The sequence below is a fragment of the Lytechinus variegatus genome, chromosome 4 (genome assembly GCF_018143015.1).
Source record: "Lytechinus variegatus isolate NC3 chromosome 4, Lvar_3.0, whole genome shotgun sequence".
Classification (NCBI taxonomy): domain Eukaryota; kingdom Metazoa; phylum Echinodermata; class Echinoidea; order Temnopleuroida; family Toxopneustidae; genus Lytechinus; species Lytechinus variegatus.
In genome coordinates, this window is record NC_054743.1 from 37,173,615 (window position 1) to 37,193,528 (window position 19,914).

General features: G+C 37.6%; 1 protein-coding gene across 1 annotated transcript in view; it reads right to left on the bottom strand.

Moving 5' to 3' along the window:
• Window positions 1–290: 290 nt before the first annotated feature.
• Window positions 291–19,914, bottom strand: part of LOC121413970 (glutamate receptor ionotropic, kainate 2-like) — a 32,999-nt gene continuing 13,375 nt past the window's right edge. The window contains 13 exon segments of the mRNA XM_041606998.1: window positions 291–2,014; window positions 2,636–2,706; window positions 2,709–2,891; window positions 3,703–3,931; window positions 7,312–7,872; window positions 8,586–8,795; window positions 9,401–9,511; window positions 10,639–10,740; window positions 12,411–12,566; window positions 13,166–13,327; window positions 16,022–16,075; window positions 17,920–18,095; window positions 18,964–19,227. Of these exon segments, the coding sequence (XP_041462932.1) occupies window positions 1,856–2,014; window positions 2,636–2,706; window positions 2,709–2,891; window positions 3,703–3,931; window positions 7,312–7,872; window positions 8,586–8,795; window positions 9,401–9,511; window positions 10,639–10,740; window positions 12,411–12,566; window positions 13,166–13,327; window positions 16,022–16,075; window positions 17,920–18,095; window positions 18,964–19,227 (2,438 nt within the window). The 3' untranslated portion in view covers window positions 291–1,855.

Consider the following 19,914-nt stretch of genomic DNA (forward strand, 5'->3'; position numbering starts at 1 on the left):
TTGAAGCCACCTTCAAAGTGCATTGCACATATTTTGCGAAATTACGAGTCAAAATTATTGATTTTAAAACATAAACATTTACCCGTTACGAGGAAGTATTATTCAAGAAACAATTTACAAACTCACTTGATGAAATACACGATATGTACAAGACTTAATAACCAAGCAAACAATGAATAGGAAACAAATAACACTGCATTTTGACCCTGAATGACACACACCTATCAGTCAGTCTAAAGTTTCTAGCAGGCGTTATTCAACTACGTATCAAATATTGTGATTTCAAGATCCATAGACCTTACACACTGGCGTCACCGCACCGCCATCCTAGAGGCTACAGCCATTGCCTTGCATCCAATGGTGATCTGCGGCGGGCGCATCTCTGCCAACTCCGTTTACGCATGTTCCTATATCCTCTGAGGGAAGGCGCTATGATAGTATGACGTCATAATTATGCATAACATCAATTAGGTATGTATCACGATATTTGACAAATAGATAAAACATGCCTGAAAGAGTAGGGACCCTACGAATTAGGACGGTACCTTTGGTGACAGAAGCATATATAGATCACTGCAATTCCTTTTGAAAAATCATTTCCGCACGCGGTGATGTCAAAAGTACACTGCCAGTGGTTATAGGGCCATAGGCCATTGCAAAATTCGGGACGTTCAACAATATTGGTGATGATATACCAAATTTTGTTGTCATTATACACACTAAAAAGGACGTGTTAATTCAGCACTGTAATGCATAGATTGTATAGTGACTGCACTTCGGAGTTATTGTTTTCTATTTCAAATTCGAAATCGAAATCGGCATTCCGAAGTGAGGTTACTATACAAGTGCTGAATTAGCACTTTATTTTCTACAGTGTAACAATATTTGGTGTATGCTCAAACCACGATATGCATTATGTATTTTTAACACCTGAGAGTGCGGCATTCACATAAACTGTTATTGCCCTTGAAACGACACTGTACTCTTTACCGTGCACGGGCTTATACGTTACGAGTGTTGACTGGCTTGTAAAATCTATTTAGGTGTTAACTCTGCTCTGACGTACCGTCATCAAACCTCCCGTCGTGAATCGTAAGCTTCCTACTCGCGTAGTCACATCAGTACAGTTGATTCATTATTACGTCACATCACCAGGATGCTATTAGAATTTAAACTGTTGCATAGCATGGCCACTACTATGATGTCATAATGGAAGACCTAAAACAAAGGACCATTTGTCCACAATGAATAGTCACAAAAACCCACATATTCATACCAATACACAATTTTCTATGTAATACAACATCGTTTTATTGTTTTATAAATAAATGAATTTGGCTTTGTTTCATGATTATTATAATAGTGATGAATATACAAGGTTCCTTGAGCTTAAGAATAAAATGTGCTGTGACTCCACCAAAACATCTTATAACACATGAAGATATGTTTTCATCTTCTCGTTTGAAGCATGTATAAATATAAAACTTATCTCCCTTCTTTATTAGATCTTTAGATCGCAATGAGATGTATTCAGCGGCGAAGATAGTTTAGGGCGCCAATTCTACACTCCTTCAACTATGTTCATAGATGACATGTTTCTTTTACGCCGAGATGCCACGAACCACGCCCTCTGTTGCTAAGCAACGAATAAAAAAAGATCACGGATAGAGATACCACAGATGGCAGATGTATTCCCATACCATCTATTGACGTTTCCTTCGCTTTTCCTCCCTCTCGTCAGTTCAGAAAGAATTATTTTGACAAACAGCCTAAAAAGAAGGAATACCGTGACATTCGCCGACATCAATCGACGTCGTGTTGGTTCAAAACCCATATGTTTCATAAAATTACTCAGTTACGCAACTGTCTCAGTCATTGGTATCATTTGTCCATTTATGCCAGTAGGATACGGCGAAGGGATGTATTTATGTTCCATTGACGGTGGTGCTTTCTTTTTACCATTACATCTAAAAGCGAAGCGGATTCCAGCCATCATTTCTGCACATAGCGATTTCTATGGGAGAGAAAATAAAAGAATCCATAATTTTGTTATTTTTACATTTTGTTTATTTATTTATTTATATATTTATTCGTTCATTCATTTGTAATTATAATTTTTTTGGGTAATCATATCAGCATATCAATATGAAAAGCTAAAGGCTAAAAATATATCCAAGATTTTTTAAATGTAGGAAGGTATTATACTCGACAAACATCCATGCCATTTTGGTTCAAATTATCCTCTAACGTAATTATGTATAACAATTCCATGTGCAATAAGATAAGTTCAGTTCAGCTCAGTATATGTGGACACAAGCCCCGTATTCTGAAGTCGGGTTTAACTCAAACTCAGGTTTAAAGTTGTAGTTTAAGTATGGATAGCCAGTTGTTACATAAATCACTTACAGTACAGATATCATATAGTCATTCATACTTCAGCTCATTCGGCTATCAAATCTTTCACAATAAATTGTCTAGGAAGTATAAATCGATGATTGTCTTCACTATCGATGAATCAAGAAAGAACACAGTAAACACAAAAAATATACAACTTTATAAAAAAATTGATACTTTTGGCTTCCCATACTTAAGCCCAAACTTTAAACCCGACTTCAGAATACGGGCCAAAAACTACCTTGTCAATTTCTGCATTTTGCTTTGACTTCCAGATGAACTCTGCGATGACGGTGATGATTCCGAGGATGACCCAGCGACGAGCACGAGGAAGATGCCCCCTATGTTCTTGAGACCCAGCTCGCTGGCGTCGTCTTTACTGTTATCATCCCTCACACACTGGCCCGATTTCCACCACTTATTCTTGAGCTCCAAGAGGACATCCTCTTCCTGGAGTTTGAGGATAGCCTTGGTGATCTCGTCTCGATATCTCGAACCTAATTTTAGATGGAGGTAAGAGAACATTACAATCCAGGGGGCCGTTTCATAAAGCTGTTCGTAAGTTAAGAGCGACTTTAAGAACGACTTGTGATCCTTTCTCACGCGATAAACCTTCGCCTATGGTGTATACCATTTACCAAAAGAAAGGATCGCCAGTCGTTCTTTTTGAGTCGTTCTTATCTTACGAACAGCTTTATGAAAAACACACCGGCTCCGATAAACAATTGACAAAGCTGGGTACGAATCACAGCAAGCCTTTCGCTCTAGACATTTATCTTTGTATATGATTGTTATTCAATTTATTACTAAAAGTACGTTATTGAAGCTGGTTTTGTATTCTTCAAAGTCCCTAGTAAGATGTTTAAAGAAATAACTTAATGTTAAAAATATTAATGATATCAATGACTATATCGCATGTAATATAAAAAGACAAGTCATCTTACGAGGTCATCCCAGGGTATGCCACGAAAAAAAATCACTCAAACACAAAGTTGCGGAAAATATTTGTCATAACATTATTTTGGCAGGTCACTTATTTATAATACTGATTGACCCCAAAATCGGATTTGTTTTATTGAAAAATTCGGAATTCGGAATCGAGGTAAAAAAATCCGAATTATTCCGCCAAAATCGGAATGGTTCGAAGTGAATAAAACCCTCACATTTCGAACTTCCATGACACTTGCGATTGAAACTGATAATTTCTTGATATCAAGTCGAGCGATGGGTAAAAGAGACTGCTCCCTGAGTAACTGTTGGTCAATATCTGAACTTAAAATCTGGAGGGATTCCCCAGGTGTCACCTACCTAACGGTGTACCCACACCGTATCCCCTCGAGTTCATGAGCCCACCGATCATGGTGAGGTTTTTACAGTGCTGTGACACCTCGTACTCGGCCATGGTGGATTCCATGAGGAAAGCGTAGTTCTTGTTGTTCAGGACCCTGTCGATGCCTTCCCTGTACGTCTGCACAAACACGTGTTGCCTCGAACTCATGAACTCCCACATCGTCTTATATGTGTGGATTTTAGATCGCTGGAAAAGCAAAGAAAGGATGAAGGAATCATCCATAAATGAAGGTATCACACGATCTACATTATAATCAGGATGAAACAAATAATCCGGTTCCCCGGGGAAAATCGTTGGTGGAAACAGATAGGAATATCTGAATCATTTTATCTGTCTTTTTATTTCGAATTATAGCCATTAATGTTATAATCTTGTACTTCTGATGCTTATTTCATATCATAAAAAGATTGAATTGCTATTATTTTTTATGATTTGAATACATATAAGTGTAAGTCCAATTCATTGTTATTAGCCGAGTATGATAAGCAAGCGGTGATCAGGCCCAACAACTGGTCTATTGCATGTGGTTTTTCTTCATTATCTTTCATATAGACTACACATCATGCTGTTAAGAAAATGACATTTCATGCTGGTTAAACAAACAGTAGCTTCACGCCAGAATGACATTAACATTCAAAACACATTGCCCGATGTGATCCTCTTTAACATGTCTTTATCGTAGGTATTGTCATGGCGGGATGTCTGCCATTAGCAATGTTTAGCAGCGTAACCATGATCTGCGAATGCGTGATGGTGGATATAAGAGCCTGGCGGGATGGCGTTGGAAGTCGACACCTAGAGTATGTAGTGTGGTGCTGGGTTTGAAGCAGCAACTGTTGCGACATGGAGGGGTGTCTATTACCCCAATACCTTTAGCGCCATGCTTCATGCTGAGTGTGGTGAAATGAGATAACGGCTGGACTTCTCAAAGCATCACCGATGTAAGACACCAGCACAGGTATGTTTGCATGATTGAATCTGATTGTACAGAGTATTTGTCCCTCATAAAGTCTGTTATGACCCAGATTTCTGAGACATTTTTTTATGAATGGTCAGTCTATTTAAAAAAAAATGCATATTCCTGATGAAAATTGAAAGGCTGCCAGTAGAGTTAAAGGGGAAGTTCACCCTGAAGAAAACTTTGTTGCAAAAATAGCAGAAAAAATAGTAAAAATATTGGTGAAGGTTTGAGGAAAATCCGTTAAAGAGTAAGAAAGTTATTAGAGTTCAAAGTTTTGCATTTGTGACGTCATAAACGAGCAGCTGCCCCATGTGTTATGTAATATAAAATGCATGAATTTCAAATTTTGCATGGTTCCTGATGACTTAATTTTATTTTCTATCCATGATCGGGTGTGAAATAATTTGTCTTTTGATGTACAAAAGGTACAGCGAAAACCATTATCAATTTTCTGAGAAAATGACATTTCATTGATTTTTTACCATTTGCTATGTAGGAATGCTGCTCGCATATGACGTCACAAATCAAATAATTGAAATTCTAATAACTTTTTAATTATTTGATGATTTTTTCTCAAACCTTCGACAATATTTTTTATTACTTTTTCTGCTATTTTTACAATAAATTTTTTTTCAGGGTGAACTTCCCCTTTAAGGAGACGAGTTTATATCTCAACGATTGTTAATTATTCTAAAATGGATTTAGGAGAAGCCCAATATTCCCCAAATCAACGAGTGTTTTATCCGTAAAACACTTTTGAGAGTGCAAGTACCAACGTTTGCGTAATGGAAATATTGAATTGAACATATTCACTTGGCTATGTTAAATTGCAGTCTTTTCACATAAATTATAGTGAATATGTGTTGATACTGTCATATTGTGTTCTACCCATTAGATATTTCATATCATGCCTATATTGGAATCATTCTTATAAAATAGCCTTAAAACGGACATACTGAAGCTTTTCGACGTGCACTCGTCGGAGTAAAATCGCATGAAATCGCCTTGCATTATTTTAGTTGCTTCGCTTCAATATACGGCTGGTACCAAGCCTAAATTGTGTATTTGACAGCCAATCATAGCTCGCCATTTAGCGTCCATTGTGTAGTTTCTGTTCTATTATACATGTATATATCTTCTTTTTTTGCTCTAGCGTTTAAGTCATTCATGAGATTTTACTCCGACGAGTGCCTGTCGAAAATCTTCAGTATGTCAGTTTTTAAGGCTATTTTACGATTTTGCGGTAACAAACACTTACTTATTAATCATTCTTATCATTCATTAAGACAAAAATAGATCTTTTGATCCCCTTCTAACTTGTAGGCTCTGAAGTGGTATGACAATTGTATATCTGCACTAACAATGAACTTACATATCAATTTCGAATACTACAGTGAATAACACACTTTTAATTAACGTGCGATCCCATGCCACATTTTAAATTTTGGTACATAAGAATCAGAATACATTGTGGAAGAGGAGCAGGAGAAAGGTTAATTGTAGTACATGTACATGCAGAAGTAGTAATAGGAGGACAGGAGTAGTAGTAGTAGTAGTAGTAGAAGAAAAGTAGTAGTAGTAGTAGTAGTAGAAGAGGTAGAAGTAGGAGTAGCAGTAGTAGTGGTAGTAGTAGTAGTAGTAGTAGTAGTAGTAGTAAGAGTAGTACATAGAAGTGAGAGTAGTAGTAGTAAGAGTAGTAGTAGTAGAAGAAGAATAAGATGATGAAGTAGTAGTAGTAGTAGTAGTAGTAGTAGTAGTAGAAGAGGTAGAAGTAGGAGTAGTAGTAGTAGTAGTGGTGGTAGTAGTAGTAGTAGTAGTAGTAGTAGTAGTAGTAGTAGTAGTAAGAGTAGTACATAGAAGTGAGAGTAGAAGTAGTAGTAGTAGTAGTAGTAATAGTAGTAGTAGATGAAGACGAAGAAGAAGATGTAGTAGTAGAAGAGGTAGAAGTAGGAGGAGTAGTAGTGGTGGTAGTAGTAGTAGTAGTAGTAGTAGTAAGAGTAGTACATGGAAGTGAGAGTAGTAGAAGTAGAAGTAGTAGCAGTAGTAGTAAGAGCATAGGCGGCGGAAGCGGGGGGACGTGTCCCCCCCCCTAAATTTTAGGTGGGGGGACGGTCCCCCCCTAAATTTAATTTTGTTTTGATAACCTTTTTTTTTTTTTTTTTGCTTGTCAATTTTTTTTCCTGCGTCCCCCCCTAAATTCACGTGGACCCCCTTGACACGTGTTTTGTCCCCCCCTAAAATTTAGGCTTCTCAAAAATTTTTGGGGCGCTTGTCCTATTTTTTACATGTGTCCATCCCAAAATTTCAGGTGGACACCCCCTAAATTTATTGGCTTCCGCCGCCAATGAGTAAGAGTAGTAGTAGTTAACCTTATTTGTAGATCATGAATAGGTAGAATATGCTAAGTGGTCCAACAAACATAAAAAAACTGCATTACAGTGTTATACATGTTCTTACAAGAATGAAAATATATAATACCGTCGTTACAGACTAACGCTTTGCGCTACCCTTAATTACTCGAAAATGTAGTCCATTGAAAGTAAATTTCACATCAAAATGATATATTGGACTGAAAAATATCAATTCTGATGAAAAGTAAACTTACACTGAAAAATGTATTCGTGGCTCCACTCGTCCTCGTGCCGTATTCTATAGTCGTCTGTTTGGCAAGGTCGTCTGCGTTGGTGATAGGTGAGACCATCCTTTCGACTGTCAGGAAAGCAGCTAGATTAGCAGTGTAAGACGAGACCAAGATGAGCGAGAAGAACCACCAGAAGCCACTGAGAACCCTGGTGGAGAAGGCCTTGGGGTTCAGCTCGGATCCCTGCTGCATGAGACCACCAAAGGAGAACCAGAGACAGCTGAGCAGGGTGAACTGGTTCTCGACCGCGTCGTATTCTGGGTTGATCGGATGGGAGTTGTACCACTCGTACGGACTGAACCGGGCCAGCATGAAGAAGGAGAGACTGACGGTTAGATAGGCCATGATGATGTACATCCATATATCAAAGGACAGTGGGTTGAGGAAGGAGAAGACACCGGGGTTCTGAGGTTCAGGAACGCGGTACAAGATGGTCACTCCTAGATACATGAAGGGCTTGGAGAAGTCGATGACTTGCTCTCGTACGTAGGAGATGGTGAGTGGCGCCACGGCTAGATCAGCTTTCTAAGATGTAATGAAATGTCCGTTTATTAAGCGATTAGTGATAATTACAATATTTTGAGAAAAAAGTGAACACCATAAAGTATGAAAAATAACCTGCCTGAATTAAGTCATATAAGTTACAGACTGGAATCCAAATTGCTAATAATAATTGTTTATATGCTATGTTGACTGTTATTGTATAGGCTTTTTTCACAGAAGTCCAGTGAAAGTGTGCCGCAAATCTATCTTTTAATCATAAATGAAAATAAAAATCCTTCTAAATATGTTCTCAAACACCTTTTTGTGAGATCCCCTCCCCCTTTCATGGGATTTTTTTTAGTACAGCCTTATGATAAGTTAAGACTTATACAACACGGACATGGGGCGTGGTCCTATCGGCACAGACCGAGGTTGATAACATGAATGAGACCCAAGTGCATTATCTCCTCGGTCATTTCGCTATCATCGAGTTTCATAGTTTGTTGTTTTCCTTCTTTTGGTCTTTTGTTTTTTCCATAAAGTTATGTTGCTCCGCTATGCGAGGTATGAATAAAATGATGCAAATTCCACGAGCAAATTGATGAAAAATCCTAAACTTTTCCTTAAACATTTTTCCATCACTTTAAAGCTTGTTATATTAGATTTTTAAAAACGTATTATGTTGTTGCCAACAAAACCAGTTATTCATTTGTTGTTGAAGGATTAATGATTTAGGACAACTGGGCATGACGTACCCTTTCCATAAGCTCGGCCACCATTCCATCAAAAGATCCATTTTCCAGTTGACCTCCGTAGTTACCGTCTTCTACTAGTTTGATCCTGTAATCAAAGCCAACCTTCTCTGAAATGAACTGTAGTAGGTCGATGCAGAACCCTTCAAACCTTGCATTACCTTCTAGAGTACGACCATCCTCTGTCTGCTTGAACATCACAAACGGCTTCTCCTGTTCGGGGACAAAGAGAGCATGCTTGTCATAAAGCGAATGATCTATTTTCAACGTGTTTTACACTGCTACAATCAGTTTTACTCCCCCACCTCCTCTTCTTGCATTCACACACCCTACACACAAAAATAAACAATAATGCGGTCAACTTATATCATTTTAAATTTACACCGCTATCAGAAGTTCAAACACTGGATAGTTGATTCAATAGCTTATATTTTAGGGGGGAATTGAAAGTAAACTATTAATAATAAGCAGGGTGTCATAATTATCAAATATTACAGCTACTCTCCATACCTCTGGCCAGGGGAATAATATTGATATCGGTAACAGCCAAGTAAATAAAATAAAAGTGCACAGAGGTTACTACTTTGGCAACTTTGTCATCTATTGGTGACTATCCAGAAATCCTTGATTTTTTAATGGATGTTGTACATTGTTACATTGGTTGTTACCATGGTAGTTACCAATGGATACCAGGGTCGTTGCTGGAATCAATGGTCAGACACATCCCACTGGACTGATAGATGCATTAAAGTACAACGTATTCATCTTTTCAATAATAACAACAACATCACAAAAAGGATAGAACCTTAACTTCATACCAGTACAGTTGTCACCACCAGTGTCCTATTGATTCCAGATCTAGAACCTGCTGAAGATTGGTACTGGATAGGATACATCTCGATTCCATCTTGTTCAGACCAGTTTCCTATCTGAAAACACATGATATTTTGTTTAAAGAGAAATACCAGTAGTTGCAGTAAACACTGATTTCATGTGAAAGTCTGTAAAACCAGGCTTATCTGTCACTATATCATCGAGGATCTAGATCTGGTACAGTTACATAAACTGAACTTTGTGAAATCTTGAAATTTACGCTGAAAAACGTTCACACTGAAGATCACCAACACAGATAGGCACACGTGGGAAAGTGTATAATTTTTGCTGAAATAAAGACCCGACGGAAGTGACCGAATCCGTGCTTATTTTGCTTATTTCTCAGCAATTACACAATTTCTTCCAGAATCCTTTGGCATATATTTTTTATTCATACAAACAAACACTTGGGTGGTAATTATATTAGATTCTGTGAAAAGTCATTTTGAGATCGTTACCAAAACTGGAATTTATCTTTAAAGAATAGTCTCCAAAGCGAATTCGTCGTCATATCTAGCAACCCACTTCTGCAAGTAATAGACAGAAGACATTCTATGGATTTGTACCGGTGTTAATTATTGGATGTTTTTCCCATTTACTGGGGAAGGTGGTCCTTGATAAATTACTTATATTAGTATTAAGACATAGGAATCTGATCTCTCTTGACCATTTCAAATGGCGTTGGACTTCTTTCAAATGGAGATGAACAGGTGTTCAGTAAATTTGAAACACGGAGAATGATCCGTGGGACGGGTGGATAAGCCCCCATTAAAACTTCTTAACTTTGTAAAACAACGAATACCGACCAAGTCGTGCTCAAACTTGAAATAATTCGGCCTTCTTTCAGGCGTTCGTCTGATTTAAAAAACGAAAAAGGTTAATTGTCGAGGGCCCAGTGAAATTATAGCTGGTGATTAATCTGGTCGAAAAAGGGTTAACGTTACTATCCCACTTTTGCTATTTAATTATGACTTTTACAATCCTTTTTCGTATCCTTTTTAATTCGTGTTCGTGATCTTGAGTTTACCTTCTTTTTGTATTATGTTTGTCATTCAATGCTAACTTTATCATCATGTTCGATCTTCTTATCATATTAGATGATTTTCTAGAAGCCTACATGTAGGTAGGATCTCTGCCCCCAAACTGCCGAGTGTTAGCATTGTGAAACCAAACCCTTTCTTACCTGTATCATACCATCTTCGTGTAGGGATGTAATGTGTAAGACGGTATTTGATCTCTCTCCCTCCTGGAATTCAACCTCCCCCGTTAGTCCTGACACCATCGTCTAAATTAAGAATAAAACAAAAATCAAGATTAATCCTAAAGTATCAAAATCCAAGGTCAATATTCAAATATTATGCTCCAATATAAGCTACACCGATGCCTTTTTAATTTTCAATATCTCAAGTTCAATTTTGAAAATAAAATTGAATTTCAAATTTCAATTGTTTCAAGTTTCGAACTTTAAATGTCAAGTGTCAAACGTAAATTTCATATTTCAAAATAATTTTTTTTCATTTTCAAATTTCAAATTCATATTTCCGAATTCCAATTATAAATCTACATTTGGCTGTCACTGGCATAAATTCGGCCTACATCTATATGATACGATCATACATGTACTTTCAGCACACGAGTATTGACCCCTTAACCTTCCATTTTCATCACTGCTTCTCTGCTCTTAGAAGACACCATTAACTTGACAGACTAAACACCGCAGAATGCTTTGACATACTTCTATCAGTAACACCATGGACCTATAATACACGAGGGGTCGAAACCAAAGAAGGTCATGTTCGACGCCTCAGTTTTTTGGAATACAGTTTATTGGAGTAGCGTCACACCCCGCTTCGCAAGGTCAGTTGTCCGGGACGCTGTTCTCGTTGAGGGGAGGCGCCTCGGTGAGGCCGACACAGTAGGAATGTACATAACTCGTATTTGTGATGCTACAGTCCCAACTACGAAATAGATTCCATTCCGGTCAAAGTCATTACTTATTTCGAATGGGATAACATCGGCCGGTTTGGAGTCGGGTTGTTGGTGTGACCGAACCAAGTGCCTGCTGACGCATCCTTATCTTTTTTAAACGTATTGTGACTAGTGATTACATCATGAGTTATCTTGTTATGGTCATGTGTAGTATATAGACGCTGACATAACATGGGTGTCTTCTTTCAGCTTCTACTCGACATTGGTATAGGCTTATCAGTGGGTAGGTTCGGGTGCATTTCTTGGGTGTGTGGGCTAGGATCCCACATAGAAAATTGCTTTATCGATAGATCTTCCTGAGATTCAGAGGCCTACAGTTTCATCTGACTAGGTCATATCATTCGATTAAATGATAATCATGGCTAGGCCAATCTGATTGTTGTTTTTCCAAGATGAAAAAGGGAATGTATGCCTAAATATAAAATGTATCGGCCTGGAAAGGAAGTGTTTTATAAAAACAGGCGAAGACCAATGTGATATATTTTGTTTTTGCTTGTAAATTTTCTGCCAAACATAAAAGATCAAAAATCAAACAGGCTTGTTTGAAATGGCCCGGGGTACTTATTTTACTATAAATGTTAAAAAGAATGAGTTCGCTTTCACGGGACTATTAATGATTAACCATAAAATGTGTATTTTTTTCTTTCTTAGTTGTATGTTTGCGTACGCACAAAATTTGTTAATATTAGTAAGATTGGCATAAAGCAATCCGGGGCCCGTCTTACAAACTGTTGCGACCGATCACCTCTACGGAAATCCAACAAAACCAACTCCTAACATGCATGTGTCTGGTCTAAAAACGTGCACCAATGTCTTGAAAATTCAGCGTACTCCATCTAATCTATTTCCAAAGGGACATTGTGCAAATTTCCTGTCTAAAAATATGACATTGATGGATTTCCATGGATGAGTTTGACCGAATTCATCACAACTCTTTGTGATATAGGATCCTAATTTCCTCCTTACCGATTCGATATCGTTGTACAGTGTAAGACCCGTTTCCCACGCTTGACTGGTTTCACACGAGAGCGCCTTGACTGCTAAATCGGTCGTCTGACGGTTAGCACGGTGCAAAGCCTTGGATACTAGGTTCACGCCGTCGTATGTTAACACACCCTCAGCCTGTACAACCAAATCAAGAAATGAACATGGAAGAAAAGATTATAATATCAGATACTGGTATCCAGGGACGATTCACAAATTATTTTGAAAGTACTGAAAAAAGAGTAAGAAACAAATTGAAAGGAAAGTACATACTGTAAATAGAAATGCCCTTATTCGTATATATCTCTATTTTGTCCTGTTACTCAATTGGAAGAAGAAATGACTTCACTGTTATGGCATCTAGCCCACCCCCCCCCCCCCACACACACACACACACAACACACCCTTAAAAGAAACAAATTGGTCTTCCTTTGTCGACCGAAACAGCAGGAACGAAGAAAGATGAATATTTTTAAAGATGCCCGAATCGTGATGCTGTAAGCCCCTATAATCCGATTTAAAAAATGGCGTTACGTTTCAGTTTTCACGCCCCCCCCCTCATGTTCAAATGTCATCTAGATCTGTTGTGATATACTGACCAGTAAGAGACTGGATCTAACCGTAAAATATATGAATTCTAATAAGTCAAAATTTAAAGAAAAATCTTAAGGATTTATATTGATTCCAGATTTTAGCTGAGCTAAATGTATTATTCAAATTCAGAGTCACCATCTTACCGTCATGCCTGCATCTTCCGGTCCTACTCCATTCTGCAACGCATAATCCTTATACTCCTGCAAGATCTGTTTATTCTCGGGACTTTGGTTGTCTACCAGCTGTAGTGCTGTAATATTGACCATGTCGCCGATGTACCGGGTTAAGTCCAACGAGAACGTATCCTAAATGAAAATATAATGGAAATTCTTATCATAATGATGATGATGATATTGATGATGAAAAGACAGATAGCTGCATAAATTCGTAAATGATAATCATCATAATGTCAGTATAAGTAATATAATAATTTTATCAAATTTGACATAGATAAAAGTATGTCTGGCTTATAATTAAACTGATGTGAAGATGATACAGACTGATACGTGGAGTTTATTATGCAAACACATGAACTTGGGGATTTCTTATGATATATACATTATTGAAATTATGATGTTTGCTTTTTAATCCGAATAATGTAAGGAAATTGACGTTCTTTATGTAGAGCACATCGATTTACTGGGCCCTACTTCTAGAACTTAGAATTTATAGCACAGATCACGCTAACCACGTGGAATAGCGCCATCTTGTGCTAAATCTGGAAAAGAGGGAGCCATGACCTGTACCCATAATTCATCAATTCTTCAGTGAGAATTTCCGATGCATCTCCTTAAATATCTCTTTGGAAAGGGCAAAGATAAACAACGAGTGCACAATTAGTATGCTCAATCAGAATTAAGCACTGATCTCCACGCCATTCACTTTAAAGAAGAGTGATATTGAAGCGAACTCTTAAGCGAATTAGTCGTCTCAAATTGGCGCTATTCAATGTAGGCCAACTTTCCGTTTGCCAGGTTGTAGAGTCTTTAAATGCGTTTGCGTGATCATTCACAAAGAAGAAAGAGACAGACTTTTTAATTTTCATCCGTTGGCGTCTTTAACACACCGTTTAGATGCAGTTTGTACCCCATAATTCAACAGAATACAAAACATCGATAGTAATTTTTGATAATGTCGGGAGAATGTGAAATTGCATTGATTATAGCATAGATAATTATTTAGTGGTTCAACATGCAAATGACGATGGCGATATGGAATGTGATGCATATGAATAGTCATGACGTATAATAACATGATGAGAAGTGACAATACTATACGAGAAAGATAATACGAAAGAGGATGCGGAGAATGATGACGGTGGTAAAAAGGAGTTTCTTCTTTATCTAAAGAAAATTATTCAATCATGAAAATGGTAATATTCATTTTTTTCTTTTTTCGTTTGAAGGTTTTTCTGTAAGCCTATCCTGCGCAATAAAGAATTGAATGTATCTCAAATTTTATGGAACATTAAAGCAGACCATTCCCTGCATTTGTATTATGTAGAGAGTTGGATTACCCCCTTTGAAATACTAGTTTTATCATTGAGAAGAAAAAAAAGACTTTCTTACAAGCGTTACTAATTTCCCGCCTTATCATATACATTATATTTGAAAGTGAACATTCATTGAACAAAAAGTATGAATTCCACATGCCGCCCCCCCCCCACACACACTTCTCATTAAGGCATGAGAAATAGACCTATTGATAGTTAAACTGCTGTAATTGATACTTGCAACACATGCTGTAATAAAAAGTGAGCAATTATGGTTATGATGAACAGGCAGTGTCTCTATTTCTAGAGATAGTCGTCATAATCATCTAGCAATGATATGAAAATATCCATGCACAAATCAGATAGAGTAGAATATCAATAAACCGAAAAAAAATAAATGAGTGCTTCTCTTAATTCATTAAACGATACCCGTTATTAAATTTTACACGAACTGAGACACTTTTCAGCGAAGCAGACCTAACAAAGAGCGTAATTAGTAACCTTTTGAGTGCAAAGTGCGTATACGCCATTTTAAGAAATACCCTGTCTTAGGTTTGGCTAAAGATTTCATAATTTTTTAAGCACATAGCTATCATTCAAAAATTAACATTTCACAAAAGTTGTAATGACGGTAGGCCTACATTATTTTGTGGTGACTGATTCTATATTAAATTTGAATTTGCCCATTTATAAAAAAATTGCAATAATTATCTCCGTATTTATTTTTTGTCCCCTATTGCCTACTAAAATAGGATGGTTCTTGTGAAAGCCTGTAATGAATGGCAGAATGCAGCTCTCATGTGGTTAACAAATGCCCTTGAAGTATAATCTTCTAAATTAAGTATTTTTGATACATCAGTCCACACCAGCGAAATCGACCCAGACCGACCAAACTCTCTTGTATTATGTCCAACATACTGTCGGTCGATTTGGAATTGATTTCGCCGATATTACTGTGACATAAATAACAACGCTTAATTTACAAAGAATTGTTATGGGTCTTAAGAGAGTCGTCCAGGCCAGGTAGTTTGGATTTGTTTTCATCGCGACGGCAAATGGATTCAAGAACACAGCAAATGTATTTCAAAAATTCCTCAAATCACAAACCACTGCTGGAGGTCTTTGTCGCAAATTCATGAACCGAAACAGCAGTTTCCTCCTAAGTTTGAGAGCTGACGAGAAAATTGCAGATAATGTCGCTTGTCCAGAGTCCGGGACGAAACTGCTGTTTTTGATTCACCAATTTCCGACAGATACCTCTTTGATGTATTTTGTCATGACGGGCGTTGACAATACATTTCCTCTGTTCTTGAGTCCTCCGTATGTCCCGGATAAAATATTTCCTACCGAGACTATTTAATACGTCATAGGCGGGACGGGGAAATGAACTAGCTAGCAGGCACTAAGAGCTTTGGTACAGATTGAGAAAGACATTCGGAAAAATGGTTGAGAAGCGTGAGATAAGTATCAGCATAGGTAACTATGATCGTCATCACAATATACTAACCAATGCCGTGAGGATGTAGCTATAACCTTGTAATAACATCTGAGCTTCCAGCATCTATGTATGACAAATGATACACATGAATGAATGAATAGATTCTTGATGGGGAGATGGGAACATGATACTCACCAATGGTGTAATAATGTAGTGGTAATAATCAATCAGCATTTGAAGCTGTAACATCTGTTATCCGGGAGAAGAAGAAATAAGATACACATGATGGATAGTTGCGATGCCAAAGATAAGCAAACAAAGATCGTTATTGTAAAAAAAAAAGAAAAGGAAACCCACATACTTTAATGAGAGATTAAGTTGTTAACAAGCTCCAAATATGGAGTATGACCATTAATCCTTAGCGTCCCCATATCAACTAAAATCAATTACAACCACAATTTGGAGCTATGTTAGGCAAATCATTTCATTATCACAATTAATAAAATAGCGTAAATTTTTTTCAAGGGTGAATATTTCACATTATACATGTACAGCATATATATTTACATTATATTTCATTAAATAAATCCTGTGTTTCAAATCGAGAAAATTTATCAAATTAATAGGAAAAACACTTGTCAGAACAACCTTCTTATTCTTAACGAATTTCTTTGAAGGTGGACCTTGGTCCGCGACACGAAGATTAGCGACCAATCGCTAAATGAACTGATCAATCAATATGAATTTTACACGCGCATTAGGTTTAAAATACTGGCCAGGGACCAATCAGTGCGGTTCTTTCATATTTGCAATTCATCGCAAACCTTCGTGTTACGGAGCCCCGGTTTCACTTCATCATGCTTCAAACAAGTTGGCAAGTACAAACTAAGCTTCTGAATGAGTTATACGTGTGCTCGCAATGCTTTCTTGAAACCGCGTCCAGGTTATTTCGTATTCCGTGATGGATTTGCTGTCTACTAAAAAAACAGGCTGATGAAAGCTTATCACCTATATTCCTCACAGGGGATTACCGCAGATGAATGAACTAAGGAATACCATCACAGCTCTACTACCTAAGCTAATGCAGTGACATAGTCAGGCGATATAGGTAATATAGTAGGGAAGCATAACCTTTCTTACTAAAATTTCAATTAGATTTCAAAATCAATCCTGAAGATTTTATGTCAAGAGAAAGAGAGATAAAGGGAAAGCAATTATGGCTTAGACAGAGAGGACGGAGAACGAATGACATAGGTAAAGTAAACAAGAGAGAGAGAGAATGAAACACAAATAAGTCATTCCAAACTTGTACGAAGAACCATCCTATATATGAAAATCTGTTTACTAATTGCATAAATTCTAATATAGATCATCACTGAGCATTACGATACCATTGTCCCTCTATCTCTTTTATACGCTGATTCAATTTCTAATATATAGTGTTTGCGACGAAACTGAGTTGAGAGTGACAATATTTATGTATATAGCATGGCTGTGTTTTTAAGAATCTGCAATTTTGTAACAACGGTTATATTCGTATCCATCTCTGTTATTTCGTCATGTCTTTATTTTATACGCCTCGTTGACTAAATGACCTCACTCATATTTCCCCAACGGATTGAACTTCAGCAGGTGAAAACAAAATAGAACATGCACATTTTCCAGGTTCTTTTTAATTAAAAAAAATGATAGTCAACAGTCACACAACTACCACTGCAGTTCTTGTATAGTGCATAATCACATTAATGTCCCTACGCGCTTCTAGAGGACGTGGATATGTCATTATGACATAACTTTGTATCTGCCATATCGACCCAGGTGAAGTAAATGGATGCCAGTCGTGAAGGCAATCATATGGTCAAAATGGCAGTAGGTTTAATTATGGGTCGTCTGGCCTCAGGAACATGGAGACCTAATAGTAAAAAGTAAACTCCAATTCGAAACTATGAAAGCCAATTTCTTCAAACCTTCTCAAGCATGATGAGCAGTGACCTTCTGGAACAGTCGATGATGATATGGTTGGCTCCAGAACTCTTGATCCTCTTCATCATGGTTCCGAATGGCATGGACTTGGTGTAATAGACGGTTATCTCGGTGTCCTTGTACATGGACAGTTGTAAGACATCTTTTAACCTGGCTAGACCTGGAAAAAAAGCAGGGAACTGAAGTTAATGCATTGAACTGAGAGCTAACACCGTGTTGGTTTTTCTTTCTTTTTTCAAACTTCTGGACTTTCCTTTTTCAATGATACTAGACACAAATAACACATTTCACGCAGATAATGCCGATTTTTTTTTATTTAATCTGCCAGATCCATATAGGCCTAAAAGTAAAAGTGCAAGCTTGTTCGCATGTGAATGTGTATAGATTGTGGATTTGTGGTCTTAAGTATTAAAAGGTGGGAGTACTCAATAAGAAATATCCTTTTTAACAATAGTTGTACAAGGAGTCACACCCCTGAGTGAAGTTAAGTTCTTTTAGTCTCGACAAAAGCTATTACCTTATCATCAAATACGTACCGATGGTCTGTTTGAAAGAGCCGTGGTGTAGTGTTTGTGACTCTCGCCTTGTAAACAAAGGGTCGTGTGTTCGAATCCCACCACGGTCTAGCGTCCTTTGGGAAGGCACTCTCGACCCAGGTAGGATGCGAAATGTTATTGTATGTTTGAATTTGCCAGCACCATTATGAGGCTGTGATGAATGCAGGGAATGCTCCCCTGGGAGTGGAAATTGTGCACTTTTTGTGCAGGATTGATATGAATCCAATGACTGGGGTAATAATAAAACGCTGTAAAGCGCTTTGAGTCGTTATGAAAAAAGCGCTTTATAAAAACTAACTAGCATTATCATTATTATTGGAGTTAGTTGCGTTGGTGTGACAGTATCATAAGAAATATATCCATGTTTATAAAAAAAAAAGATGTGCGTGAATGCATGTGAGTAACTTGGTGTGTAACGAGGTGGGGACGCAAAATGCCCTCAGTCACATTAGAATGCAACAATTAATTTACCACTAAAATCCTCGTAGATGATGGATATCCTCTTCCAGCGGAAAGCTGTAACGAGGTCGCTGATGGCTTTGCTGATGACATCATTGGAGGGATACATGTTGATAGTGACCGTGGTAGATTCACCAGGTAGGTGGGACTTGGGCACCCAGTGTGTCTGGATGTGAGGGATGTCCATGACGTCACAAACAGATTGAACAGCTAGAGAGTCGTGGGGAGAGGTGGGACCAAACACGGCAGCCACGCCCACACCAAGCTGTTGACAAACTGAAAAAAAGGGGAGTATATTTGCATTATGTTATGTTATATAATTTGAGCGCTCGAAGCTCCTCATCTGCTTTATCATATTCGAACTCCGTGACCTGGTAAAAAAAACAAAACCACTTTATTCATTTGTCGTAAGATATAATCACCGTTATAATTCATATCAGCTGTAACTTCTAAGATTGTAAAACAAATGGCCTTGCCAGTTTATTGTAACAGTTTGAAACACACACAAAAAGTGTTTTTTGCCATGTTGGATAGCAACTTTAGCAATCACAGTAGACCGTATATAGTTTATTACATCACTGTTCGGAATATTAAACATGCACAGCAAAAACCCTGGCGTTGATAGGTTACATAAAGGACCATACACTGCAAAAAATACCGCTGTTCATTTAACACCAGCTCGGTATCTATTATAGAAAGATACCAGAGAGGCATTCAAACAACACTAATCAGTGTCTAACCAATATTAACTGGAGCTGCTTACAACACCGGAGTTTTTGCAGTGAAGATACCGAGCTGGTGCTAAATCAACCCCGGTGTTTTTACAGTACTTTTTGCAGGGCACCAGTCACTTTACTTCAACGTTTATTTTCTGCCGTTAGGCCAACACCTCATCGGTGTTATCAAAACTTTGTTATTACTTCTACACTCATTGCTTAATATCTAGGGTGTAACTTTAACACC